This window comes from Lagopus muta, chromosome 5, assembly GCF_023343835.1.
Source record: "Lagopus muta isolate bLagMut1 chromosome 5, bLagMut1 primary, whole genome shotgun sequence".
Lineage (NCBI taxonomy): Eukaryota > Metazoa > Chordata > Aves > Galliformes > Phasianidae > Lagopus > Lagopus muta.
The window spans coordinates 41,861,869-41,888,050 of NC_064437.1; the positions used below are offsets into that span (position 1 = coordinate 41,861,869).

The window sequence follows — 26,182 nt, forward strand, 5'->3', positions numbered from 1 at the left end:
TTCTCTTGATATTTGGGATCTTTTGGTGACAATTTATGAAAATCACAATTATTTTGAAGTAAATATTGTTCTGCTGTTTTGCATTCTCCTCCCAAGTTGGATGGTTATCAGGCACAAACACAGAACACCTCTCCTGTACTACAGGGAGGCTCACCAGGGAAAGCAGCACTTCATTCCTTCCTGATAAGAATATGCCTTTGAATTATCTCAGTCCTTCTTTCTATTTGGAAATGCGCTTTTCAGAAAAAAAAAAAAAAAGAAAAAAAAGAAAAAAAAAAGGGACTCTGGGATTGTGACAATGGAGACCCTGAGGTTTAAAGTAGCACAGTCTCCTGGGTTTGTCTGCTTCTCCCTGAAGGCACTAACATTATGCACTTAGGTTATGCACAGAAACAAAAGCAACGTGGGTTCTTTCTGTGTGTTTTCTCTTTGACTTTTAACATTACCAGACAGAGAAGTGAAGAGCAGTTCCCATGGACACTTCCAGCCAGCACAGCATGACCAATACCACCCCAAAGCTATGCTTCCCAGAGATCTGCTTTTTAGTTCTGTATTCAGAGATCCCCAGAGATGCATAGCTAAATACTGCAATGAGACTGAGATAGGGACACAAGGCTCCTCCTGCTTCTACCAACCCCTGGAGCACCTTTAGGGATGAGAGCAGCCCTACAGAAGGTCTCTACAAGGCAGGGGATGCTGCCTTATTCTCTCCTTCCTATTTCTGCAAAGGTATTGGAGACTATCCAAGACTTGGCTTGAGAACTAAGCTTTCCCTACACCAAGGCTCTGCTGGTTACAGGACAATCTCATACAGAACCAACCTCAAGGACACAGAAAGAATCTGACCCAGGTCTTGCCCTCGGCTCTGAACAGGGGGATCCGGGTGACCGTGAGGAAGCAGCCCCTATCTCCTTGTACTGCTCCAATTGCTGCCAAGCTGCTGATAGCCAATGGCTGAATAAGAAAAGAGGCAGTACTAAGCCTCATCTTCCTCTGAGCCCCACTTGCTCCCTGGGGAAAGGGCAAAAATGGGGAGGGTCAAATTATCACCAGCTCCTCATCAGGATTTGGGCATTTTACATATTTCAGTTCTATTTGCTTGGCTGCTGTAGAGCATCTTCTGGAGCAATTGCCCTCCCAAGAGCGTCCTAAAGCTTTACAATCAGAAATGATGGGTGTCCAGAACATACTCCAGAAATAGGGGAGAGGCACAGCTGGGAAGATCAGAGGGTGCCAGAACCCAAACTTCCCCTATTGCTTGAGGTGCTCCCACTTGACAGCAGCTGCTCAGCTCCCAGGGCTGCAGCAAGAGGCTAAACCTATGGCAACCCCAGGGAGCTCTTAGGAGCAACTTTTCTGCACAGCTCCCCAAGCCTTGTGTGTGGAGCTGCAGATCAGCAGTGACCTCCAGCGGCTGCTGCCAAATCCGACTGAGGTGTCAGGGCAGAATCACGGCGCTGTGCCATACAAGGGCTGGGTGCGTATCTCACTACTGGCACCCAGGTCCATAAACTTTCCTCTTCCTAGCACAGTCCCACTCACTCAACGGGACGATAAAACATTACCTGTGCGTCTACTGCAGCTTTCTGTACGGACTAAACTATGGCAAAGACAGCGTGCACAAAACTGAGCAGCATGTGTGTGAGAAGATAGACAATGCACAGGAGATAGGCACTACTTCATAGTTGCACACTTAAAGTGTTGGGGCAGATCTCTTATCATTCACTGCTTTTCAATCCTAGGCAGCTAGTAATAAATAAAAATAAAATAAAAACGTATCAGCATTTCCATGGCAAATCCACTCACCAAATCTCCCATGCAGTTCTCAGGCACAGAGCTCTAGGGGAGCAGCAGTGTGGGTGGGGATGCTCATGTACCCACTGCAGCAATCAGTAAGCAAGTGGAAAAGCTGTAAGGTGTAACTGGGCACAGCTGTGCCCACAGGAATGGTGGTGGCATGAAGTTATCCCTGTGGGGACTAATTCGGACTGAATAAAGTAGGTGAGGAGATATTAAGGAGTGGCTTGAGGAGTTATGGCAACAGCAATCACCATCGTGACTTCTAAGGAGCTCCCATAGGAAGAAGTGGGATTTTCAATAAGCAGGGCTTCCAGCATCTTCAACTGCCACACAAGTGCCACTGGTCACCTTTGCCAATCTGGGTGTGCAGCCATCGTCCCCAGTAAATCATCCAGGCTGGGAGCCACAGAAGTGTCACATTTCAGCCACATCCCATCTGTAGCCATACCCAATAAACCACAGTGCAGTGAGTGCTCATTCAGAAGAAAACATACCCTCTTCCTCCAGCCCCTCCTTCTGCTCGCCTTGTCCTTGAGCACTCTTCATTCCCAGCTCCTATCTGTGGCACGCTCCTATAATCAGGTGCTGTCCTTCATGCCTGCTATAAAGGCAAAAGGAGATGCTGTGCGTGCATGCAGGCTGGCAGCCCTAACCCGTGACATGCTGCAGGCCATCATCAAGCTGTCCTGCGGCATTGCCCACGACCACCTCCGCAAGTTGCCTGGTAAGCACCACTCTCTCCCCACGTCCCTAGAAAAATCATGGAGAAATGAGGATGCTATGCTCTGAAAGTTCCAAAGGAGATGCTAGGGGGAGAGACTAAAGAGATTGAGAAGAAGATACTCAGAGGGCCCTGAAGGAGATGCTAAGGGGGTCCTAAAGGAGGGAGTAAAAGATGCTGAGAGGGACTGCAAAGATATGCTAAGTGAAAATTGTAAAAGTGATGAAGTTTTCAGCTGGGACCTGGTTGGTTCAGCCAATACTGATGCAGCTTGTTTCCAGATCAAATGAGTGCATGCTTTTGCTTTTCATGGCATACATCTTCCTCAGTGGTCACTAGCATGTTTCTCCCCCAGGCCTGAAGACAGCAGCCACCGCGGTGATGCAGGAGCTGATAGATCCCCACTGCCTGCATTCCGAAATTCCTTCTTGTATCCAGAGGCTCATGGGGAAGGATGCTGGTGAGCAGCCTGTGCGGCCCTGACCCTTGGACAGTGCATTCCTCAGCCCCACTGCAATGAGGGATGGGGAGGGATGAGCCATCAGATGCACTGATTATTAGGGGGGCAGAGCTGCCTTAAGGATGGGAGGTAACGGTCTTAATTTGTGCCAAGGGAAGTTCAGGCTGGATACTAGGGAACATTTATATTCAGAAACAGTGGTGCTGTATTGATGTCCAGGGAGGTGGTGGAGACATCATCCCTGGAGGTGCTGCAGAGCTATGGAGATGTGGCACTGAGGAACATGGGCAGTGCACAGGTGGGGGTGGACTGGGGTTGGGCTGGGTGAACTGAGAGGGCTTTTCCAACCTGAATGATTCTATGATTCTGGTCTCTGGGCTGCTCTCCATCACTCCAGTAGCTTAAAGCATCCCTAGTGTTGATGGGGATGCTAAAAGGTGAATGAGCTGTAAAGGCCACCAGAGCATCTAGTGGAGGTGACAGCCACGTACCAGGGTTTGGTTTGATGTCTGTGGCTGCAGACCCCACCAACTCACTTGAAGACCCAAAACATGGTGAACTCACCTGGCATGCACTGCTGTACCCACACCCCATCCCTCCATATGCATGCAAAGCTGGGCAGAGGGGTTGGATTTTTCACACTTCTCTGTGTTTCCACCCGCTCCTGAAGCCAGGTGCATAGAGCCTGAAGCAGACACGCAGCCCTCCAGCACGGACCTGTCCTACATCCACCAGGGAGAAAGGGCCCTGCAGCGAGCGCTGGGCATCCTGCAGCAGCCACACTGCTGGCAGCCAGAGGCCGTGCCGGTAACTGACCTGACCCCGTGCATACCACAAACCCCACAGCAAGGCGTGGGGTGCAGCCCTGATGTGAGTGCTGTGCCTGCAGAACGCAGAGGCTGCCATGTCCAGCACTGTGCTGCCGGGGCTGGGCCGCGTCTTTCGGGCCGAGGCGGTGCTGGCGGTGCCTGTGGGCAGGCTGCAGGGTGAGCTGTTTGAGCGGCTGGAGGAGATGCCCCGCTGGAACCCCAGCCTCAGCCGCGTGGAGGTAGGCAGCAGGACCGCCGGTGGGCATGAAGACCCATTGAAATCCCACCGTACTCAATGCGTGTGCTCTGCGGGCCCGCAGGTGCTCTGCCGCCCAGGTGAGGACACGGTGGTGACGCATGAGGTGACGGCTGCCAGCCCAGTGGGACGCAGGGACTTTGTCAGCACGCGGCACCGCAGCAGGACGCGGGCAGCCATCTACCTGGTGGGCACCACTGCCCACCTCGAGCAGCCACCCGCACCACAGGGCTGCATCAGGTAACACAGGGAATAAAATGGCAGGCTGTGGGGTCTATGGGGAGGAGGTCTCACCTCCAGGCCTGCTATTTCGTGGCGTAACCACCCTGTCCTGCAGGGCTGAGACGCGGCTGAGCTGTATTGTGCTGCAGCCGCTGCCAGGCAACCCAAGCTGCACACGTGTCACATGGCTGCTCAGCATGGACCTGAAGGTAAGCAGCGCTGTGGCAGTGCCCCCGTGCTGGCCCCGCGCCCATCATCCTTCATGTATTTCTCTCCCCCAGGGCTGGATCCCCACCTCGGTCACCAACCGCGTCCTGCCACAGTGTCAGGCCAAGTTCATCGGGCACCTCCGCCAGCACCTCTCCTCCACTGCCTCTCTCTGACCCCAGCACAGTTATTCATTTGTGGAGACGTAGCTTTACATTTCTGTGTGTACGTATATATATATATGTACATGTGGATAGGATTTCCCATCCTGTGCAACCATAGAACCAAGGCAGGCATCGCTGCAAAGCACAGACAGAAAACCACCTCTCCTCTCATAGCTCCTTCTGGAGCCATGAAGCATGACTGCAGCCACTTTGGGGGGCTTGGAGCCTATATATCCCAGTGGCTTTGCTTATTTAACGGAAAGATAAAGCCGCTTGCAAAAGCCATGTGAAACCCTGGCTGATAAATAGGAATTAAATAAAAGACACAAGTGGCAGCTTACTATGGAAGATCCCTTTCAATCACACGCAGGTCATATGTTCCCATACCATACTATTCCCACACAATAAATAAATCAACAGAAATAGACAGTGATGTGGATTTTTTTTCTTTTTCTTTTTTCTTTACATTATGTTAGAGTTCCAAAAAAAAAAAAAAAAAAAAAAAAAAAATTGAACCCAACAAAATTAATAAATATTAAAAGTTAAAAAGCTCTGAATCTGGTATGTACAAAACTTTACACATTGCAGCACTGACCAAGGAGGCAGGCAGCATGGTGTGAGGTGAAGTGGGCATGCTGCATGCTGCAGCCTATGCATGACTGGGAGAATGCCACTGGCACACAGCAGCCCTGCACCAACGCCTCCATGGTAGCAAGGCTGAGGCAGCCCTAAGGCACCAACCTCCTCTGCCATACAGCAATGAACCACCGCAAAAACTAACGCAAGAAAGCCATTAATGCCCAGGACAGCATCAAACAGAGGAGTGTAGCTGACGACTTTTTGGAGGTTGGGTGAGTATGCATGCATGCTGCACCCTGCAGACATTACAATCCTGTACTGACACAGCTGCTGAAGCTGCAGGAGAGATCTGTGCATTCTCCTGCCCTGCTCTGCAGGCTCCTGGGATTGTAAACAGCACCTGCAGTGAAGCATTATCTTTGGCACAATAAATAAATGCTGGCACTCCCAGAGGAGGGCCCTGTGAGGGGCATGAGATGCGGCAGGATATGAGGTGTGCTGGTTGCTGGCTCAGACACGGGGCTCCATTCCATCTCTCATGGCATCCACTTAATGCAGCACTCGGGTCATCCTGCCTCAAGACTAGGAGTGATGTGGGGCAGGAGCACCTTAACATCCCTTTGGCTCTTTTGGTACCATTTGGTAGCACCAGCAAAGGGTGATGGGGGCTTGCATGCCAACATGAAATGCTCTAACCTCAAACATCTCCCAGCACCATGTATGTTGTGGATGCAGCGCTCTGCTCATGCACTAATGGCACTGCAGATCACTCATCCCAAAAGCAGCGCATCCTAAAGCCATTGTGCTGCTCATGGGGCATGCCCAATACTCTGGCCATCTCATCAGCAAGCGCTGGACATGCACAGAACCACTGCTGAATTATAGCTGAGTTTGGAAAGTGAATTGGAGATAGTGAAGGACAAAGGAGCAGTTCCCTGCATATGCTCTTTGTGGGCTTCCTTCTTAGAAACTGAGCACCAAAAATAGAGCCTTCTGTCCACCTACCATCCTGTCCTCAGCCTCCCACTCTGTTCTCCTGACACAAAAGGAAGGTGTGCCCAACACCTGTACTCCCAGGCAAGGAAAAAATGGATTTGAGGCATCCCCAGAACTGAAGAACACGCTCACTGCTCTAGAGATGCCCATCCTGCCTCTCATGCAGCCAGGAAAGCAACACCATCACTGCCTCAGGTGCACCAAGCCATGCACACCTCACAACATCTGCCTGGCCCTCCTCAGATCTACCTCAGCAGCCCAGAGCCTCGTCCCTACCAGCACCCACAGCCCATGGAGGGGCAAAGCGTCCTCAGCTGAGGTCCAGCTCCCCTGCAAGCTGCATAGAGCCCTATTCTTCTAAAGTGCTGTGCATGTATCTAGTACTTGGCACAATATTTTTAATGGCGTTAATCCCAACCCTTTTCCCACCATGGGACAAAAGGTGGAGGTGCAAGAGGGCAGCTCTCCAGCATAGCTGTGACCCTAACCCTTTGGTGCTCTTCTTAGAGCTGAGCTCAGCATGATGTTGGGGACACAGTGGCATCCCTCCTGGCACTTGGGCTTCCTGGTTTTCCCCACGGATCTCCACACGCCTTGGTGCTCCACAGACACTGGGCATATGGAAGAAGAGGGTCATGGTCCTGGGGATGCCAGAAGTTGGTATTAGTACAAAGCTGGCCAAGGGCATTATTGGCTGAAAAGTCACCGCTGGGTGACAGGCATTTTGGAAACCCTGGTTTTGGTCTTTGGCCTTGTCCTTATTGCTCGTGCTATGGTTGGTCGTCCTAAAAGAGGTCACAGAAGAGAGGTTTTGAAGGGAGACCCAAGCTTCCTGAGCAACCTCATGCTCCTACCCAAAGCTGGGTCTCTGTGAGCACCACGACAAATGTGCCGGTACCTGGAGGAGGCAGTGGCTGGCCAAAGAGCCAGGGTCCTCCTTCCAATCCTCTCCTATCTTACTGCTTAGAGGGAGAGGAAAAGGCAACCTTAAAGCCCCCAGTTTAGCACCTTGGAAGTTGGTGGCCCATGCCTCATGGCCCGGGGCTCTGAGCCACACATGGAGGTAAGAACCCTGTCTAGAGCAGCCAAGCTGCTTTTTGCTCCATTTGACCTTTTTTTCCTTTGTGGCACTGCCAAAAAAAAAATGCCACAGCTGGGAGACGGGAAATGAAAATCACAAGAAAACAGCAGTTTCCCCAGGAATTTTGGAGGGGGCCAGGTCATTTCCAAACCTGGCTGCCCAGGAAAACCACTGCTGAGGTGGGAGAAAAGGAGAGATGGAGAAGGAGGATGGAGGAGAACGGCTCCAGCTGAGGGGTCATGCGGGGTTACCTGGCTGCCTGCCCCCCCCCCTCACCTTCTGTCCCCACAGATGACTCACTCGGGGCTGGGACCTCCCTGAGAGTTGCAGTGGTGGGGTCAGCACCGGGTGTCCCCTGCACAGAGGAGCTGGGGTCAGTAGGACTGGGGATCCCCACAAAGGTCCCCATGGGGGTGCCGGTGGGTGAGGCAGTGACGGAGACTTTCTTGCCACAGGACTCGCAGCAGAGCTTGTTGTAGCCAGGGATGGAGCAGTAGCGTGCCAGGACCTCCATCTGGCAGAAGATGGATTTGTCCCCCAGGCAGGGCTCCCCTGGAGAGAAACAAAGCAGAGACAGAGCATCAGTGAGCACATGCAGTCACAGTGGTATTCATCTCCCACAAGGGCACCAGGCACCAGTGCTAACCATGCTCTTTGCCCCATTGCAGCAATTTTGGCAATGCTTGGATGGAAGAGGTGAAGGAGTTGGAGCATCCAGTCAGTCCCAGGATGGAAGCTGTGGTGGATCCCCAACTCCACGAGGTGGCAACCTGGCGCCAGGCTGTGCACCACAGGAGGCTGGATGAGGTTACATTCACCCCAAACGGGCTGCAGGATACCTCCTTCCCCCTAACACTTGCAGGAAGATGGCAGCAAGCTGAGCTGCAGACACAGGCCATGCAATGTGTGCTTGAGTCACCTGAGATCCACCAGCCTTGCAGCCACCTGCCATGCCCGGCCAGTGGAGGATGTGCCCCTAGTCTGAGATGAGCAGCGCAGGGATGGGGCTGTATGTTGGGGCACTTACTGGAGGAGATCTTGCTCACAGGGTTCTGGGGCCTCTCCCGGGGCTCCCACTGCCCTCCAGGTGTGACGTGGTCACTAGCATTGGCACTGGCGGTGATGCCAGAGGGCTTCCCTGCAGAGAGAGCACCATGTATGGAGGCACTTGAAATACCTTAAAGGTATACTTCTGGTGACTTTTTTAGATATTTTCTTAAAAACAAGGTCATTTGGGAAATGTCTGGTTGGCTACCCAAAAATAATCTAGCTGTTAACTCCAGAGTGCCCACCTCCATTCTACCCTTGCTCAAGTTGTCACCAATCCAAGAGAAAATCTGCAGCCACCTGCAGCGAGCCCATACCACAGGCTGTCCCCACACCCTCTCTCTCACCCAGACAGACAGCCACGTGGCAGCCCCGGACGGCCTCTGGCTTGTCCCCATGGCAGCGCCCTCCGCTCTCCTCACCCCTGCAGACCACCTGCCGCTGCTGCACACCGTCCCCGCAGCTGGCTGAGCACTGCGCCCAGGGAGAGAAACACGGCATGTGGGTGACAGCCAGGCACCCCCATAAGCAGCTCTGAGACGAACACGCAGCCCCATCCCCACATCACTTACCTGCGACCAGGCACCCGTCCTCCACTGTGCTGGGCAGGGCAGGCGGCCGCAGGGCCGGCGGGTCTCGGGCCGCTCGGCACTGCAGTACTTAGCATGCAGGGTGCGGTTGGTGCCATCCCGCAGGCGCTGCACGCACTGCACGGCCCGCACCTGCAGTCCCAGCTTGCCGCAGGACTTGCTGCAGGCACTCCACTCCTCAGCCACCCAGCTGCAAGGGGTTGGGGACAGCGTTAGTGGCGGGGGGGAGGAAGGGGAGAGGAGGAGAGGAGAAGGTCCCTGTAGGGCAAATTGCAGCTCAAATTGCACAGCAGGGTGGGATGGGAGCATCCATCCACCACCCATGCAACCACCCACCCATTCCGAGGGACTCACGTAGGCTGGGAGCACTCCTGCAAGTTGCACCGCCGCCGGATGGGCTTGGGCTTCTTGCCGTTATCGCACAGGTTCCTATGCACCATGCGGTTGTCGCTCCTTCGCCGGCAGCCGTACTTGGTGTACTGGATGCCTGGGAAGCAGGGGGTAGCGTCAGGATTCTCCCACTCCCTGTCTTCCTGCAGCCCAACCAGGATGGGTCCCCAAAGCTCCAGGGAACCCAAGCACACTGCCATGACTCGCTCAGGGGATACTCACAGGGGTGTGAGCAGAGAGAGGCTCAAGGGCTGAGCAGACCCAGGGCTTCCTCCCCAAAGCCACCCACGGGTAGGTAGGGTGGACTGGAGGAACTCAGCCACATTTTTGCAGCCAGGAAGAACAAGCAGCATGCAGCAAGTGCAGCCAAAGAGCTGCTGCGCTCTGCCAAGTGAATGGTGCTTGCCTGGGAGCAGAGCAGATTGGGGCTAAGCTAGCGTAAAACATGAACTGTCTGTCACCCTGCAGGCAGCTCGGCTGCAGCAAGGTCAGCAGAGCCAACGAGGGCTCGGCTTCCATCTCCATGAGTCCCAAAATCTTCCAGCACCCATGCCAGCAAGGAAAGCAGCAAGAGCCAGCAAAGCTCACTAAAGCCTTTTCATTTATTTCAGCACAGAGCAATGATCAGCGTGCCCAGTCAGCCTCACAAGAGCACACGGTAACTACAATACAAAGGAAAAAGTACCTCCTCCGCATGCCTTTGAGCACTGAGACCAGCTCTTGAGGGCCCACTCGTAGGAGTCCATCTCCTCCAGCAGGACATTGTTGTTGCTAATGAGCGGCAGCAGGTCCTCATGGATGATATACCTGTACATCAGGCTGCTCCTCACCGCCTCCTCCCTGGGGACGAGCTGCAGGCAGCAAGAGAAGCAGGGAAGGAGTGCAGGGAATGAAGCATAAGTGATGCCCATGCTAAAACACCCTTTCTTAAGCCACCCATCACCTCCCACCATTGGGTGATGGCCACTCACCAGAACACTGATGGCCTCTTGCAGAGGGCCACTGGTTTTCAGGCTCTCCTTGCCTTGTTCCACGGTGTATTCCCATTCCAAGCCCATCTCAATGAACACCTTGCTGGTGGTTTCTTGACCGTTGGCATTAAGGATGAAGTTACCTGTAGCTTGATTTTTAACAGCTGCAGGAAAGAAATAAATACTTCAAGTAAGTCTCTGATCCCCCCCAGAGGGGAAGCACCATCAACATAGCAGTGCCTCCCATAAGTCCCCTGCTCTGCTGCTCCCAGCGCTCAGCCTGAACTGCTCCAAAAGCCACCCATTGGTGGGACGCACCAATGCTGTGGGATGCTGGCTCCATCTCCTCTATCTGCACGTGCCTTGCCCCTGCTGGAATCTCAAACATCTTCAGAACACTCCCTGGATGACAAAGTAGACAGAGGAAGGGGGGAGAAAGCTTTCAGAAACAGAGGGGCAGGAAGCGGTTGGTCTCCCTAGACACTGCCTCTTTGGGGTGCTGCCGTGAGACTGCACACAGCTTCCTCACCTAGCTGCTTTGGGGTCTTGGCCAAGGTGCCCTTCACCGTCCGGCAGTGGGAGTTGTCACCCCCACAGACCCCACACTTGTCCTCCTGCTTCAGGGAGCCGACCTCCTTGTCGCAGCCAACATGCTGTCACCCCAGGGGAAGAGAAGGCAAGCAAGGTCATGGCCCCACACTTGCGGCATCACCATGCACTCAGCCCCACACTGTACACCAGGTCAGTCTCTGGGCTTCATCCCCAACCCCATAGGGTGTGGATGAAGAGAATGCAAGAGCTTCTTCCCAGCCAGGGTCAGCTCCTTACCACACACTCGCCCCGGACGCAGATGCTGTAGGGATCCCGGTAGCTGCACCTGGTTCCATCGTGAACAACCTGGTTCATGAATACCACATCCCCTGTCCCCTCGGACTGGCAGATCAACTCGCACTTCTGAGCGTCTGAGCAAAGCAGAAAGTAAACCAGCAAGCTGGATGTCACCTTCAGGTCCCCAACCTGCAGCAGGTGCCGAGGGATGGCACCCACCGTCGGGATGCTCATAGGGCAGCCAGGCATGCTTGCTGTCACGGTGGGTGTAGTACGAGTCACGCTTGGAGCACTGCTGGGCACGGAAATCCTCATAGGGCCCTGGGCATTCCTCACTGTTACACACCTGATGCTCATAGGTGGCTCCTGGGCAGTTGCGCCCACCGTAAGCTGGGCTGGAAAATAAAACAAGGGGGTGAAGGCATCAGAGGAGCAGGGATGCTGCCAGTGCAAGGTGCACCTCCTGCTTCAGTGAGGCTGAACGTACGGCGGGTTGCTGCAGCTCCGGCTGCGTGAGCGCACACCACCACCACACGTCCTGGAGCAGGAGCCAAACTTGGACCACGAACTCCAGCTGCCATCCTGGCTGTAGGGCTGTTCTGATGTCTTCCAGATGCAGTGACCCTTGAAGCACCACTAGAAAAGAAAAGAAGTGGGGGTTCATCCTGAATCACGCCTGGGTCCAGGACTGAACCAGCATGGGGGGCATCTCACTGCTGGTAGGGGACAGCCCAGGCAGCTGCCATGAAACTTCCAAACAATTTAATTTGCACCCAACATCCAGATTTCCACATCTCCTGGCTTCTTATCCTCTCGTCTCCAAAGCTGTGAGCCCTTCCTTAGTCAGTACTCGCACTTTAACACTGTGCTAATGGGCATGCTAAGAGCCTGAAGTAAACTTGATGACATCATGAGCTTGGACACACAGTCACACCATCTCTCTGTGTTATAAAACCAAAGGAGTACTGAAAGGGCAGAGAGTTCAGAAAGAACAAAGTCCTCATCAGAGCCATGCTGGGCAACTGGAGGGAGAAATAAGGAATGACATCTTCAAGCATGGAATACGCAAAAAAAAACACAGTGGGCTCTGGAACCCAGTCCAAAAGGGGAGAGTGCAGTTGATACCTTGCCCAAGGAGCACTCAGTGCCATCCAAGGGGGGCCCTTTCTTGGTCTTGCAGAAGTAAGGGTTGTCTGGATGGCTGCACCACAGCTGCTTGCAGGGGTCAAAAGTACGGAACTGCAAAGCAAGCAGGATATTGGTGTTGGTATCGTCCTGCCCCACAGAGAGCCTACTCTCAAGGCAGGAGAAGGCCCCAGGCTCCTGGTGGGCACAGGACAAGGTGACAGAGACTGGACAGCAGCAAAGTGGCAGCACAGGGACTATACTCACTGCTGTGCAGGTCTTGTAGCCCACACCAAAGTCAAAGCGGCACTGTTCATCCATGGAGTAGTTAATGCCCGGCAGCTCAGGGAGCGAGGGCCACTGGTGCTCAAAGGGATCATCCAGCAGGCAGTCATAGGAACTGCAGGATGGGGCAGAGACAGGGGATTTCCCTCCTTCTCTCAAGTCCCATCTCAGAAGTCCCAGTCCTCTGAATCCCAACACAAGCTACCCACTGCCACAAAATGTGTTTCATAAAATCATAGCAACATAAAAAGGCTTAGGTTGGAGGGGACCTTAAAGATCATCCAGTTCCAACCCCTCTTGCCATGGGCAGGGTTGTCAACCACTGTGTGCTTGCACATCAGCAGCAAAGAGCAACCCAATGACCCACTTCATCTTCAGGCTTCACTGGTGTTCTCCATGGCACTGACACACAAAACCACTCAGGTGTGCTTCTATTGCCTTTTGGAAAGGGAATGGGAAGGAAGCAACCTACTGTATGTAGCGGTTGAGCTCCTGCTTGCTGCAGCGGGACCAATGGTAGCGGTGGAAGGCAGCCTGGACCAGCGGGGCCATGATGCTGCCCATACTTGTCTCATCAGCACAGCGGTTGCCCTGGCCATCATGCTCCATGCCCAACCTGTCAGAAAAAGACAGCAAATCAAGTTGCCCGTGGGATTTGGCACCCCAGGAAGGGTGTGGGAAGCCCTCTTGGCCAAGCGCTGTGCCGGCTCCATTCCCATCACTTACACGTGGCCGGTCTCATGGGCCACCACAAACGCCGAGGAGAAGCCATCCTCGTGATTGAGGGTACAGCTGCGGAGAGGGTGGCACATCCCCGTCACTGGTGCATAGCCTGCAGAAAGTGAAGGAAGGAGAGGGGAGAAGAGGGAAGAGATGACTTTTGAGATAGGCAAAAAAATAAAGGGACAAGCAAGAGCCTGTCATAATTCATACTACCATTCTTGGCATCGAGGGACAGGAAACTGTCAAAGGAAGGACTCGCGGGCCCCAAGGAGCTCTGGCCAAAGCAGGGCAAGATCACCCTGAGTAATTCTGCCACAGCATTTCGAATGAAGGCAGAGGGTGAGCTGAGAGGAAGGCTGGGCTCAGCAGGAGACAGGGGGAGAGGACAGGAGGATCCCAAGCCATCCATCACCCATCCCGCCAATGCAGGCCATCTGGAAGAGCCCCAAAGTCAACAGCAGTTGAGCAGACAGTGTTTGATGCTCCACAGTCAAAAGGAAAGCAAAAGTCAAGCTAAGGGGCTTGAGAAAGAGAAGTGGGTAATTGGGTTTAACCGCACAGCAATGAGTCAAATCCTGGATAAGACATTTTGAAAGATTTTTTTTTCCATGAAACTTTCCACAAGAAAGAGCAACGACGTGGAAAGTTTTCTGGACGAGAGGGAATATATTTTGTCTAGAATGAAAATGGGATAATGTCCCAACCATGGAGATTGTCAGTGTCTGGCAGGGGAATGGGATGAAGAGGCACAGAAAAGACACTGATATCCAAAATGAAGGCCCGGGTGAGAACTGGGAGAAGGAAACAGTTCTCAGCAGTGACAAGAAGTACCTGAAAAACATGTAGTTGGTAAAGACCAGCTCGGCACCTTTCCAGCTCCATGTGGCTCTCACACCAGTCATCCCACACTGACCACCTCTTGCCCCAGTGTTATCCATGGCAAGACAGTGCCCACATGTGAGGCAGCTCCTGCTCCAGCTTCTCGTAATGCAGAAAGCCAGAATTGCATCAGCTTTCCAAGATTACTCAGTGCTGGCCACCGCTGCTCCCCTCCACACCGCGAGCTGCTGCCAGCACCAGAAGTTTATACAGGCTCCCCAGGGCTCGGCTTGGCTCAGCAGAGGAGAGCAATGAGGCTCCAAACCGCAACACTGCGCAGTGTGAGGATGCAGATAGCGCTGGTCCTTCTGGTGCTGAACAGCTGGAGGGGAGCCTCAGCCACCTCCTGGGAAAAACCCACTGGTAAACCCCCCAGCACTACATCTTACAGACTCTTGCCCATATGCCAAAAAACGTCCCCTCACCACTGCCTTGGGGCACAGTCATTTGGCCAGAAAGCTTCAGAAAAACACAACAACTCGGTCGCAGTGACCCATACAGAGCGAGGTTCTACAGGTCCCCAACAAGCTCCCTTGCTGGCTCTCCCCTGGAAAACTGCACATACATGACCGAGATTAATACAGTACCTTGCATACCTGCAGGACCAAAATCTTGCCTGGTGAGGAACACGGCATGGTCATGGTGCTCGGCGTGATCAGGGTCGGAGCGTTGCTGTGCGTGAGCCCAGCGGCACACCTGCTCCAGGCTCCGGGACGGGTTCCCACGCTCGATCAGGCTGACTGACTGGGAAAAGAAGCAAGAAATCAATATATAATAAAATAAAATCGAGGAGCTTAGCGTACTGGAAAGCAAGGAGCATTCTGATTCCTGCTCTGGCTCCTTAGCAAGATGCTGATGCTCAGCATTTTTCAGCCTTGCGGTGAACAACAGGGTTGGAGACTCCAGCAGAAAACATCTTCAATATCTTCAATTTTTGTTCAGGATGACCATTTTGCAAAGATACACTCATGACAATCTCCTCTCTACCTGGTGGGCAGGCATCTGCTGAGCTCAGGAGCTGAAGAAGGGTCAGAAACGCTGCTCTTCCCATAAGGAGCCATGGCAGTTTTTATCCTGCCAATTGCAAGGCAGAGACAAAAGGCCCAAGCAGTAGGGTTTCCTGAGAGCAGTGGCAACCTCAGCCAGAACTCAGTGCAGAAGCAGAGTCAGCTGTGCTGTGCTGCCTGCACCACGTCATCTCCCAGAACGTTCTCAGGAAACATCAAACACTGGTGGCCTGGGACCTCACCCAGATCCAAACATCTGCACAAGGTTTCCACATCTTCCCCAAACTTAAACAATGACAAAGCCGGCCTCACCAGCTGCCTCTAGCACAGGGTTTTGCAATGATTAAATCACCCTGACCGCAGCCCCCAAGCCCTCATCCCACCTTTCTCCTTCACACATCACATCATCCTCTAGCCCCAAGCATGGACTGCTGGGAGGAAGCCAGACACGCTGTTGGCTTCCACGCCCAGCAGTGATGTTCCTCTCAGCCAGGATTTGCCAAAAACGAGACTGCCTCTGTTCTCATCCTCGCACTCTCGAGAACCATCGCCAGGTCTCTAGGATGCATTTTGTTTCTTCTGGCCAAGCAGAAACAATCAGGGCTTTTCTCTAACATCCACTGGGGCTGATTCATGGACCACACACAGATATTAGCGCATTGGGCTTGTTAGCATTCTTCCTAGAGCACTTTGTGCAGTGTAGGGGCTTGCCATGAAACGCGCAGCAAATTGCATTGTTCTATAAGAAAACTTCTGGCTCAAAACCAAAGAGCAATCTAAGAAACAACAAACTCTCCTGTGTCCCAGTGCCTGGTGCTGCCCTTACCTGACGGTACCCCACCATGATCATCCTGACCAGCACGATGTTGATGTGAACACCCAAGGACTCATCGTGGTAAATTTCATCCACCTGAAGAATTACAGAAAAAGATAAAGCAGAGGAGGGTCTGAGACCTTCACAGCTAGCAAGGCAGCCCCTGGTCCCTGCTGCTCTCCACACTCCTGCATTCAGCATCCTCCCACCGACCACCCATCCCATGCCTGGCAGGAAGAATGGCTTAAAACAATCATCTTGTGGCTTTCCAAGGAAATTCTTGGGCGGTGGAGCTGACATGGGTCCTATATACTGCTCATCCAGGGTGCCTGACCCATAACCCACAGGAAGGTGCCTGCAGCGCAGAGGCCAGCACGGAGATGTTTAGCTTCCCATATAAGCATGCACACCCCAACACTGGTTGGCAACAAGCATTGCTCCCCAGCTAGGTCCAGCCCTACATGCTCTCACTCCTCTCCCACTTTCCAAGACCAGGTGCAAAGACCGCATCTCCCTCCTCCCACCCCCAGCTGGCTTTGTTCTTGTTGTGCTTTAAAAACCACAGAGCAGACCAGCCAAAAAAGCAACATTTCCCAGGAATCGGGGGAATCTGATGTTCAGTGACATCACCATCACCAACAAGAGTGGCTGCCTTTCCAATGGGGCCCCCTCCACCACAGAGCATCCCACAGCAAGCTGCAGCGCTTGGTGGATACAAGGAAATGCTTGGGGATGTCATGTTCTTGCAGTTGGAATAATTTAAAAAAAAAAAAAAAGAAGAAGAAAAAAATTGATCTTATCAAAGCAAGGGTATTACTCAGCTGTTGTCCCAGTGAGTCAAATCTGACCTACTGCTTCAAAAACCTGGGAACAATCCGCAGAAGGAAACAGCAAAGCACAGAGAACAGGGAAGGCTTGTGAGTCAGTACGGTAACACATACATCAGCGCTGCCAATAGAGATCACTTTGCAGAGGAAATCATGAGCTATTGCCCTCTTTTTCTGCATTTTGGGAAGAAAGAGGTTTGAAAGGGCAGTCTTTAATGGAACTTCTCTCTGATCTTCCTTTCACAAATACCTCTTCTGCTCAAATACGCTAACAGCAAACAGCAACATCCATCCTTTAACACTCACCACCCCATATTCTGAAGATGTATGGTCAAAATTAATAAGCTCTCCAGCCCTTCAGCAGAGAAACAAGAGGGACAGCCTGTGAATTTATGACTTTCTGTGGTTAACAGGCATGGTGGTGATGAGCTGACATTTGGGCTTGGTGATCTTAGTCATCTATTCCAACTGTAACAATTCTACAATCAGGAGGAGAAGGACCCCAGGACTTCAAGAAACCATCACTGATTTGAACCATCTTGGCTTTACTTCAGGTTTTACCGGGATTGCTCTCCTCACACCTGGGAGGCACACGGGAGGACACAATCATGTTGCAGAGCAGCAGACAAAGCCCGAGATGAAGACACAACACAACAGCATGAATATCACAGCATCCTGCCCGTGATCCAGCAGTGAGAAAGGGAACTAACTTCCCTTGGCTCTTCCACGATGAATATTACAATTAACATTATAAACAGAAGCCAGGTTTACAATTCTTTTCCCTTCGTTTTTTTTCCCCCTTTTCCCTGTAAGCTTCCACTTGAACAATGGCTGTGGATGCCGCATGGATCCAGATGATTTTCCAGGCGACATGAGAGCTTTGTGAGGCCCAGGACTGACAGCAGGCTTCTGTTTGAGTCAGTCCATTCCTGAACCCAGCATGAGCCAGCATTAATGCAGCCATGTGATCACCAGCGGCCCCGGGCTATGCAGAGGTAAGAGAAGCCCAAGCCTGCCACCTCTTGAATGCAGCAAACAGCTGAGAAAAACAGATAACCAAATCCCCAGTCCAGCCCTGCTTAATGCATCACTTGAGACGGTTCTGCACCACATCCTTAACTCTAAATTGGAGAGATCTGGATTTGAAGGCTGGACTATTTGGTGGATAGTTGGTTGGATGGTCACAGCTAGAGGGTTGTAGTCAATGGCTCTATGTCCAGGTGGACTCCAGTCAGGAGTTGTATCCTTTAGGGGTCCGTCATGGGACCAGTGCTCTTCAGCATCTTTACCACAGAATCATAGAATCACTCAGGTTGGAAAAGACCTTAAAGATCATTGAGTTCAACCACAACTTAACCATACTACCCTAACTCTAACAACCCTCCGCTAAATCATGTCCTGAGCAGGGACGTGATTTGATCAACAACATAGACAGTGGGATCAAGTGTACCCACAGCAAGTTGGCCAATGACACCAAGATGAGTGGTGCAATTGATGCAATAGAAGAGACACCATCCAGAAGAACCTGGCCAGGGCCTGAGTGAGGTTTAACAAGATCAAATGCAAGGTGTTACACTTCAGTTGTGAAAACCTCAGATATGCATATGGATTTAGATAAGAACTTGAGAGCAGCCCCGCCGAGAAGGACCTGGGAGTCCTGGTGGATGAAAAGCTGGACACGAGCCAGCAGAGTGCTCTTGCAGCCCAGAAGGCCAAGATATCTTGGGCTGCATCAACACAGGAGTGGCAGCAGGGAGAGGGAGAGTACTGTCCCCCTCTACTCTGCCCTTCTGAGGCCCCATCTGGAATACTGTGTCCAGGCCTAGAGCCCCCAGCACACGAAGGATGCAGAGCTGTTGGAGTGAGTCCAGAGGAGGGCCACTAAGAAGACCAGAGGACTGGAGCACCTCTCCTGTGAAGAAAGGTTGAGGGAAATGGGTTTGTTTAGCTTGGAGAAGAAAAGGCTTCAGAGAGACCTCATTGCAGCCTTCCAGTACTAAAAGAGAGCATATAAGCAGTATGGGGACAGACCTTTTTACGTGGTGACAGGACAAGGGGGAATGGCTTTACACTAAAAGAGGGGAGATTTAGGTTAGATGTTATGACTAAATTATTTACTCAGAGGGCAGTGAGGTGCTGGCACTGCTGCTGAGAGCTGTGGATGCCCCTGGAGATGCCCATGGCCATGGATGGGGCCCTGATCTAGTGGGGAACAACCAGCCCACAGCAAAAGTTGGAGCTGGATCAGCTTTGAGGTCCCGTCCAACCCAAACCACTCTATGACTCCACAGCAATCTCTGCAGCTGATTCAGAAAGCAGATAAGGAGCAGGCTGTCAGCGCTTTGGGAGAAAAGCCCTCCAGAAAATACCTGTTGTGCAGTGGAAGAACTGGCATGCAGAGCTCCTTACCTAACAGGGTCAGATGCCAGCCTGTGTACTGCCATCATCTGGAAAGGCACGCTCTCCAGCTTCATTTAAGAGAGATATATTGCAGAAGACACTAAAAACACAGTCCAGCCACGGGCTGGAGGCAAAGCATCAAGCACACCGCCTGCAGCCTGCAGCACGCCGGGGGGGCAGCAGCAGCAGTGCAGCACAGCGCCAGGACCCCGCTCCCACCGCAAGCCACCCCGCAGCCGTCTAGACTCCCCCGTTCCTGAGGGAAGGCAAACACAAAGAGAGCACGAGAAGAATTTGCCAGGCGTGCAGAATCGCTGACGTTTCCAAATCCCAGGTCTCGCGGGCAGGGCAGCCAAGTCATCTTCAGCCGCTTGCCCTGCGCTCGCATGCCTCCACGCAATGGCTGTGCTATCCCAACCACACGAGCCCGTGTACGGTGGGGAAAGCGCATGCATGTGTAAGAACAACACCAGAGGTATTTGCTGTTGTTATTGCATCGCCAGCAAGGAGGCGGCTCACGGAGCTGACTTTTATTTTGCAAGCTCCATGGGGAGGGAAGAGAATCTCTGCCTGTTCAGCACAGCAGTTAGGTAACCCCAGGCTAAAAATAAAGCTGGATCTTTGCTCTTTACCCAAATCCCTCTTATGTGGGGTCTCGGCAACACTTTTTCCCTACAAACAATGAACTCCCAATGCGCTGGAGGGAACGCACAAGTCAAAGCCTGGCTCTGACTCATGGGGTTTCCTTAGAAACCCGAAACAATGGGAAAACACCAAGCACATCATGCAGTTACCCAAACGGTGGGGCACAAACCCTAGTGGTGCACAGGGTCCCACAACAGCCCTGCTCCCACTCAACGCAATACCTCCAGGGAGGCATTTATCTGCATTACGTTACTTTTCCCCTTTCATTGATGCAGAGCTTCCCACCCTCCTCATTCAATTCCCAGTCCCTGGCGCTGCCTTTATCTGAGCAGTCGGCACCCCGGTGAAAAGCACTGCCGCCAAACCATGAAATGGGGCTGAAAACCGCCTTTTGATGCATACTGGCAGCCCTTGTTCCCTGGTGGAAAGGGGCAATGAGCTCATCTCCGGCACCCCAAGTACAGAAGACCCCACAGCATCCTCTGTGTGCAGGAGGAGCCAATGGGAAAATGGGGAAAAACTGTCAAAAAGCAGTTTGTGGATATGGTGTTGGAATTCCCACCACCCTGCACATCGATACATAGCATGGGGAAAGCATCAGAGAAGAAAAGGTTGCAGGGAAGGCATTGGGCTATGTAAAAGAAGCAATTTCATAGAATCATAGAATATACCAACTTGGAAGGGACCATAAGGATCACTGAGTCCAACTTCAACCTCTCCATCTTCATGTATCTGGGGCTGATGGCACTGAGAACACCCTGAGGATCCCCACCCAGAGGAGGCCCACACCTCCTCTGAAAGGTGGCAAACCAGCACACCCCTCCTGTGCCTGGTTTACCCTGCAGCCCTAAGAATGAAACACGGCAATCCCTCCCCACAGCCACTCCCGGGGACCCCCCAGCAGTGCCTTACGATGTTCATCAGGGTGAGGACATAGTTCTGCACATGCTCCTTCCCGTGGAAGCGCACCACCGAGTCGTCAACAGCCAGCAGCACCTCGATGTTGTAGCCATCCCTCTTGGCATGCCGCCGCCGGCGCTCCGCTTCACCCAGCCGCTCGGCCAGCCGCTCCAGGGAGTTGGGGAGCTCACCCAGGTGCACACCTGACCACCGAGAGGAGCAGGAGGAGGAGAGGAGGTGAGGAGAGCCAGTGCTGAGGGTCACGTTTGGGGCTCAGCACAGCTTTGGAGGGGGTTGCGTTATGGTCCAGTGAGCCCATGAGGATGGGCCTGCTGGGGAACACGTGCTGGTGGTGGTTCACCCCACATAATGAGGCTTGGATTGGGTTTTTGGATCCATGTCTTTAAGGGTACTATGTCTAATGAAGTCCCCCTTGTAATGATAACATCTCAGATTAATGGAAGAGACACAACGAGCATCCCCTTGCTGTAGCATCCTGCTTTCCCCACCCTACCAGCAACCCTAACCCCAAACACCTACAAATACCCTACTGCCCTTAATCTATACACGAAAACCCAGATTCCTCCCCAGGAGGAAAGCACAAGGTGAGCAAGCCCAAATTTTAGAAGGGAAGAGGCAGGGCAGCATGAGGACACAGAAGTCTAAGAATGCAGGAGGTGGGAATGCTCTTGTGGAGGTGTTCCAGAGCCCCGGAGATGTAGCACTGAAGCACATGGGCAGTGGACAGATGGGGTTGGGTTGAGTGGGCTGAGAGGGCTTTCCCAACTTGAATGATTCTGTGATTCTATGATTCAAACGACCCAGAAAGTGCCAAATCCACCCCCAACAATAAGCCATGAAACTGTTGCAAAGCCAAAGCCAAGCTCTTCCTGTGGGTGACAGGCATGTCCTGGCACCCCAGACACTAGCAGCCTGCATGCCTCTTCCCAGACCACCTCCAGCCTGGCACAACCAAGTACTTTACAGAACGCAGGGGCACATGGAGCCCTACCTGGGGACTGTGGGGGGCCACGCTGGACTGCTGTGCGGGGATACACCACATGGGCACGGCCCCGTGCCTCTGTGTCCTGCTGCCCGCGCTCTAGCGGCTCAATGAAGAACTCACCACTGTCTGTTCGGATCAGGCCAGCCTGCAGGATGCAAGGAGACAGGAAAAAAGAGGAAAAATGGGAATGTTGCATACATTTATATACCCACAACTCTTTTCTGGGACTAAATAGGCTCGTTTGGTCACTTCCCTACCAAGCTGCCCCATAACCCTAACGTTGAATGTCAGACCCTGCATGGCACCAGACTGACTTCACAGCCAGCTGCACGTGGATGAACCTTAATTTCTTCTGTGGGTAGGGGAAAGAAAAAAAAATGGATAGGGAAAAACCAATCCCAAAACCCTGACCACACTTCAGGTTATATCTGTACACGGCTCCAGAGATCCATCTCATCTTACCAAGTTCCCCTGCATCCCCTGTGCCAGGGGACACCCAGCTGTCGCCACACATGTCCTTGTCCCCCAGGCCACCAAGAAGGGAAGTGGCCATTCCCAGCTGCAATGGTTGTGGGAGGAAGGAAAAGAATGCCGCCCATCTCTGCCCTGAAGCATTTGGGATTAACACAGGGGAATCCCTTTGGTGACACAATGGGCAGTGCCACAAGTCCCACTTCTCCCCATATCCTGGCAAGTGTAGGCAGGATGTACAGATCAGTTCCCCAGTCACATTTTTACAGCACAGCATGGACCCACCAGAGCATCATGGACATGTCACCGCATTCCCATGGAATCAGCCAACCTGGCTCCGTTATGCTTCAGCAAATTTCCTGCTCCACTTTGCTTTTCTCAGCTGTTTACTTCCTCCTAGAAGCAGATCTAGGATTGCTGTGGGTTTGGTCCTCCTCGAGGAACCTTGGCATACCATGCTGCATCCTTTCTTTCCACCCTGCAGGCAGCCGCAGCCCCAGCACAGGGCACCTGGGATTTCTGCTCCATAGGGACAGGGGATCCTTGAATTCGGAGCACTGTGTTTACAGTCCCTGCTCCCCTCAGATAACAAGCAGGAAGCCCTCCCCATGGAGAGCCCCATTTTTTTAAGCTTACAGCTGCCAGACATCGTTACCACTGAGGGTACAAACAACACAAATGTCCAGAAGGATGCTTGAATTTTAGAATTCACATAAAATTTCAGAGCTTCCCACCAAGGTGAGCTGTTGGCCACCCCACTGCCCAACATGAACCACACAGCCCTGAGGGCAGAGCCCTGGGCACGGCCCCAAGCACGGCCGGCATGCCAGGATTCCACATGCGTGAATGCGCCCAGTGCTTCCCACCGCCCGGCGCCGCACACAGAGAGCAGGGCTGCTGCCTTTCCCATAGGATATTCCCCATTGGGACGCAGCGCTTGAGAAGATCTCTTTGAAGTCAGCCCTACCAGAAAAAAAGGGAAAACACTGATATTTTTGGAAGCAGCCCTCAGCACAGCAACTGCTGCCAGCATGTAGAGGGCTGGGGAGGATGAAGGCTCTCCTCCAGTTCCTCGCTGAGCCCATATGGCAGAGCAAGGGGGCTGCCCCCACATCCCCAGGACCCCCAGCACCCCCGAAGGATAAAAGTCCCCAGGATCCTCGGGAAACCCTGAGCATGGAAAAAGTCACCAACTATCCAGGGAATCAGAGAAGGGGGGAGCGGAGACGTGCCTATGGATTTTTCCTACGCATTTCACACTTCATTTGAACAAACCGTCCCAGAAAGCGGCACTGCGGGAACACGCGCAGCCAGGGGTCGTGTGGGGAGAAGGTTCAGGGCAGCGTGCCCTGCTAACTGCCTTCACCCCAGCCTGCAAAATGGGGCAGAAAATGCCATCTGGGGGGTTTGTGGCTTCTGGGGGGATGCTCTGCCCAGCACAAATCGAGTCAGGTTGGAACCAGGAGAGCCAAAGAGTGGGCACAGCCCCAAAGCTGCCACCCAGCATCACAACCTGCAGCAGAAAGCAGCTCCCACCGCAGCAGCAGTGCTACTGGATGCTTGCTGGAGGCAGAGGAAACATCTCCACTGCTTTCAACCGCATCCAAGTTCACTGGCCACAGAGAGCTCTGGGTCACAGAGAACTCTCTGCTGTTTCCCAGCCTCGCTGCATTTAGAGGAGATGCTTCCAAAGCTGGGGATGATGAGCTGAAACTGCTGGCAAAAAATAAACTGCCGGATGGATGCGGAGTATTTATTTCTAGCCCTGCCGCTCTATCATTTCTGCTCGTAGAGTAACACCACGCGCCGTATAAAAAGAATGGAATGCCAAATTGTTTGTGCTAGCGGCCAAAAACAGCTGCGGAACTGCCAGAATAAAACAATAAAAAAAGAAGCAAGGGGGAAAAAAAAAAGCAAAATGAGAAGTTTAGAGCGACCAAAGTGCAACCTGGGAAGTGATAGCGAGAGGAAATAGTAAATGCTGGCATGGAAAAGGAGAGCTAAATTGGAATAAATTGGCCCAGAGGAAGTTCGAAGGGCAGTGATTTGAGGTGTAGAAAAGTGAGGATAAACTCCTGAAGCATATTCAGAGTAGAACCCCACAGGCAGGTTGGGTGGTGGGGATGAAGAGGCAATGGGGCTGCTGCATTGCTGGATCACCCTCACACAGCCACCCCAAGGCCACCAGAAAGCCCAAACATGTGAGCTATTACCAAAACCATGGGGATGCTCCTCAAAATAATGCCTGCAGGATGCATGGGTTTGCTTGGGAGAGGGACATGCGGGCAGAGCTATAGAACCACTGCATGGTTGGGTTGGAAGGGACCATAAAGCCTTACCCATCCCCACCGCCTGACGTGGGCTGGGTGCGCCCCAGCAGACCAGGCTGCCCAGGGCCCCATCCATGGCAACCGAGCACCTGCAGGGATGCTGTCTGGATGAGGAAGGAGCAGCAATGCCACCCTCACCCTAGTGACCATGGTACCCACAGGGCAGTATCCCCTGATCCAGACCCGCCAAGCTCTTCATGTTGGGACACCCAACCCAAAGCACAAAGAACCCCAATGGTGTGGGGGCCCACACCTACCAGCCCATCACAGTTGCTGATGGCCACGGCTCCACCTGGCACGCCGGTGATATCGCCGGTGAAGAGGCAGTGATGTTGCAGGGGCTGCCGCAGGCGCAACCCAAAGTCCTCCTGCCACTCAGCCACGGCACGCGGTGGCACCAGGCCAGTGTTGGGCCGCAGCCGGAGGTGCAGCTCACGGCCCAGCACCGTGACGTTGAAGTAGAGCGGACGGCTGCCAGCACCGTGCTGGGAGGATGCATGGCGGGCCCCACGGCGGCGGCGGGTTGGGGTCGGGGGACAGGGAGCTTCGGTGGGGGCCGTCGTTGCTGTGCCACCTGACAGCACGTGGGACAGGAAGCGGCCGCGGCAGTCGGCACTGAAGGGCACGGTCACGCCATACTCGCTCAGTTGGCCGGACAGCAGGAGCTCTGCGGGACACGTGGGTGGGTGGAAGGATGGGGGGAAAGATGGGGGCAGAGTGACCAGACAGGTGGATGAACGGATAGATGAGTGGGTGGGTGTTTGGAAGGATGGGTGAGTGAATGGATGGGTGAACGGATGGATGGGTGTGTGGGTGAATGGGTGGACAGGCAAGCGGGTGGCGGATGCAAGGATGGGTGGGTGACCAGACGCGTGGGTGAATGGATAGGTGAGTGAGTGGATGGATGGATGGATGGATGGATGGATGGACGGACGGACGGACGCATGGAGATGGATATGGGGCAGACTGGGGTCACCCCAGGCAGAGTTCCTCCCACCAACACCACTCCCACGCCAACCACTGCTCACCTTTTAACCCTCTCTCCAATCCCCACTGCTGATGCCGTCCTACTGCTCGTCCCCGACCCAGCTCACCCTCCTCCCAGCCCCGAATCCTCCCTACCACCCCCCAGCTCAGTCCCCCGTACCTGGGCCGCCGGCGGCCAGGCAGCCGTGCAGCGGGACGAGGCAGGAGAGCACCAGCCGCAGATAATCCATTTGGGGCCGGCGGCTGCGGGGCGGGCGGGGCTCACAGAGCTCGGCGCCCGCCTCCCCCGCGCCGCCGCCGCCGCCGCCGCAGCCGCTGCCCGGGGCCGGGGCCGCCGCCTGCGGGGAACGGGCGGCGCCGAGCTGCGCGCCCGCGGCCAACGCCGCCGCCGTGAGGGCAGCACGGGGCGGGCCGGGGCGGAGCCTGGGGAGGGTGGGGAGATGGGCAGGGGATGGGAGGGAGAAATAGGGGCAGCGAAAGGGGAGGTGGAAACAAAAGGGACGCGGTATTGAAGTGAAGGAAAAGTACGCGAAAAGTTAAAGGGGGGGAAGGAAAAATAGCAAATCGAAAGAAAAATGGAAATTTTAAAGAAAAGAGGGGGAAAAAAGGGAAAGAAAAAGGGAATAAAGAGCACAAAAGTGGAAGAAGAGAAAGAAAGAAGG

At 53.5% G+C, this 26,182-nt stretch overlaps 2 protein-coding genes across 4 annotated transcripts; one reads left to right on the forward strand and one right to left on the reverse strand.

Moving 5' to 3' along the window:
- The first annotated feature begins 2,448 nt into the window (after nucleotides 1-2,448).
- Nucleotides 2,449-5,028, forward strand: LOC125693768 (steroidogenic acute regulatory protein, mitochondrial-like). Its single transcript, XM_048946048.1, has 7 exons — nucleotides 2,449-2,524; nucleotides 2,877-2,981; nucleotides 3,652-3,788; nucleotides 3,871-4,029; nucleotides 4,111-4,286; nucleotides 4,384-4,477; nucleotides 4,550-5,028. The coding sequence occupies exons 1-7, from the start codon at nucleotides 2,461-2,463 to the stop codon at nucleotides 4,649-4,651; spliced, it is 837 nt and encodes a 278-aa protein (XP_048802005.1). The 5' UTR covers nucleotides 2,449-2,460; the 3' UTR covers nucleotides 4,652-5,028.
- Nucleotides 5,029-5,160: 132 nt separating this feature from the next.
- ADAMTS14 (ADAM metallopeptidase with thrombospondin type 1 motif 14) lies at nucleotides 5,161-25,792 on the reverse strand. Of its 3 annotated transcripts, none has more exons than XM_048946220.1 (22): nucleotides 25,681-25,792; nucleotides 24,791-25,200; nucleotides 21,739-21,877; nucleotides 20,739-20,929; nucleotides 15,967-16,050; nucleotides 14,730-14,877; nucleotides 13,258-13,363; nucleotides 13,004-13,147; nucleotides 12,514-12,646; nucleotides 12,247-12,360; nucleotides 11,609-11,757; nucleotides 11,341-11,516; nucleotides 11,122-11,255; nucleotides 10,823-10,946; nucleotides 10,612-10,695; nucleotides 10,294-10,457; nucleotides 10,008-10,173; nucleotides 9,287-9,419; nucleotides 8,915-9,122; nucleotides 8,690-8,816; nucleotides 8,323-8,433; nucleotides 5,161-7,847 (listed from the first exon to the last, which is right to left on the reverse strand). In XM_048946220.1, exons 1-22 carry the CDS (start codon nucleotides 25,748-25,750, stop codon nucleotides 7,543-7,545), a joined length of 3,420 nt encoding a protein of 1,139 aa, XP_048802177.1. In that variant the 5' UTR covers nucleotides 25,751-25,792; the 3' UTR covers nucleotides 5,161-7,542. The 3 variants fall into 3 exon arrangements, with proteins under 3 accessions (XP_048802177.1, XP_048802176.1, XP_048802178.1); XM_048946219.1 differs by having other exon boundaries at nucleotides 14,721-14,877; XM_048946221.1 differs by lacking the exon at nucleotides 8,323-8,433 and having other exon boundaries at nucleotides 14,721-14,877.
- Nucleotides 25,793-26,182: the final 390 nt, after the last annotated feature.

Coding starts and splice junctions, on each gene's coding strand:
- LOC125693768 (XM_048946048.1), top strand. CDS start 2,461: ATGCTGCAGGCCATCATCAAGCTGTCCTGCGGCATTGCCCACGACCAC. Junction 2,982..3,651: donor GCTCATGGGGAAGGATGCTG/GTGAGCAGCCTG, acceptor CCGCTCCTGAAG/CCAGGTGCATAGAGCCTGAA. Junction 4,287..4,383: donor GCACCACAGGGCTGCATCAG/GTAACACAGGGA, acceptor CCTGTCCTGCAG/GGCTGAGACGCGGCTGAGCT.
- ADAMTS14 (XM_048946219.1), bottom strand. CDS start 25,750: ATGGATTATCTGCGGCTGGTGCTCTCCTGCCTCGTCCCGCTGCACGGC. Junction 25,201..25,680: donor CCTGGCCGCCGGCGGCCCAG/GTACGGGGGACT, acceptor CGTGTCCCGCAG/AGCTCCTGCTGTCCGGCCAA. Junction 20,930..21,738: donor TGGCCCCCCACAGTCCCCAG/GTAGGGCTCCAT, acceptor CTCGGTGGTCAG/GTGTGCACCTGGGTGAGCTC.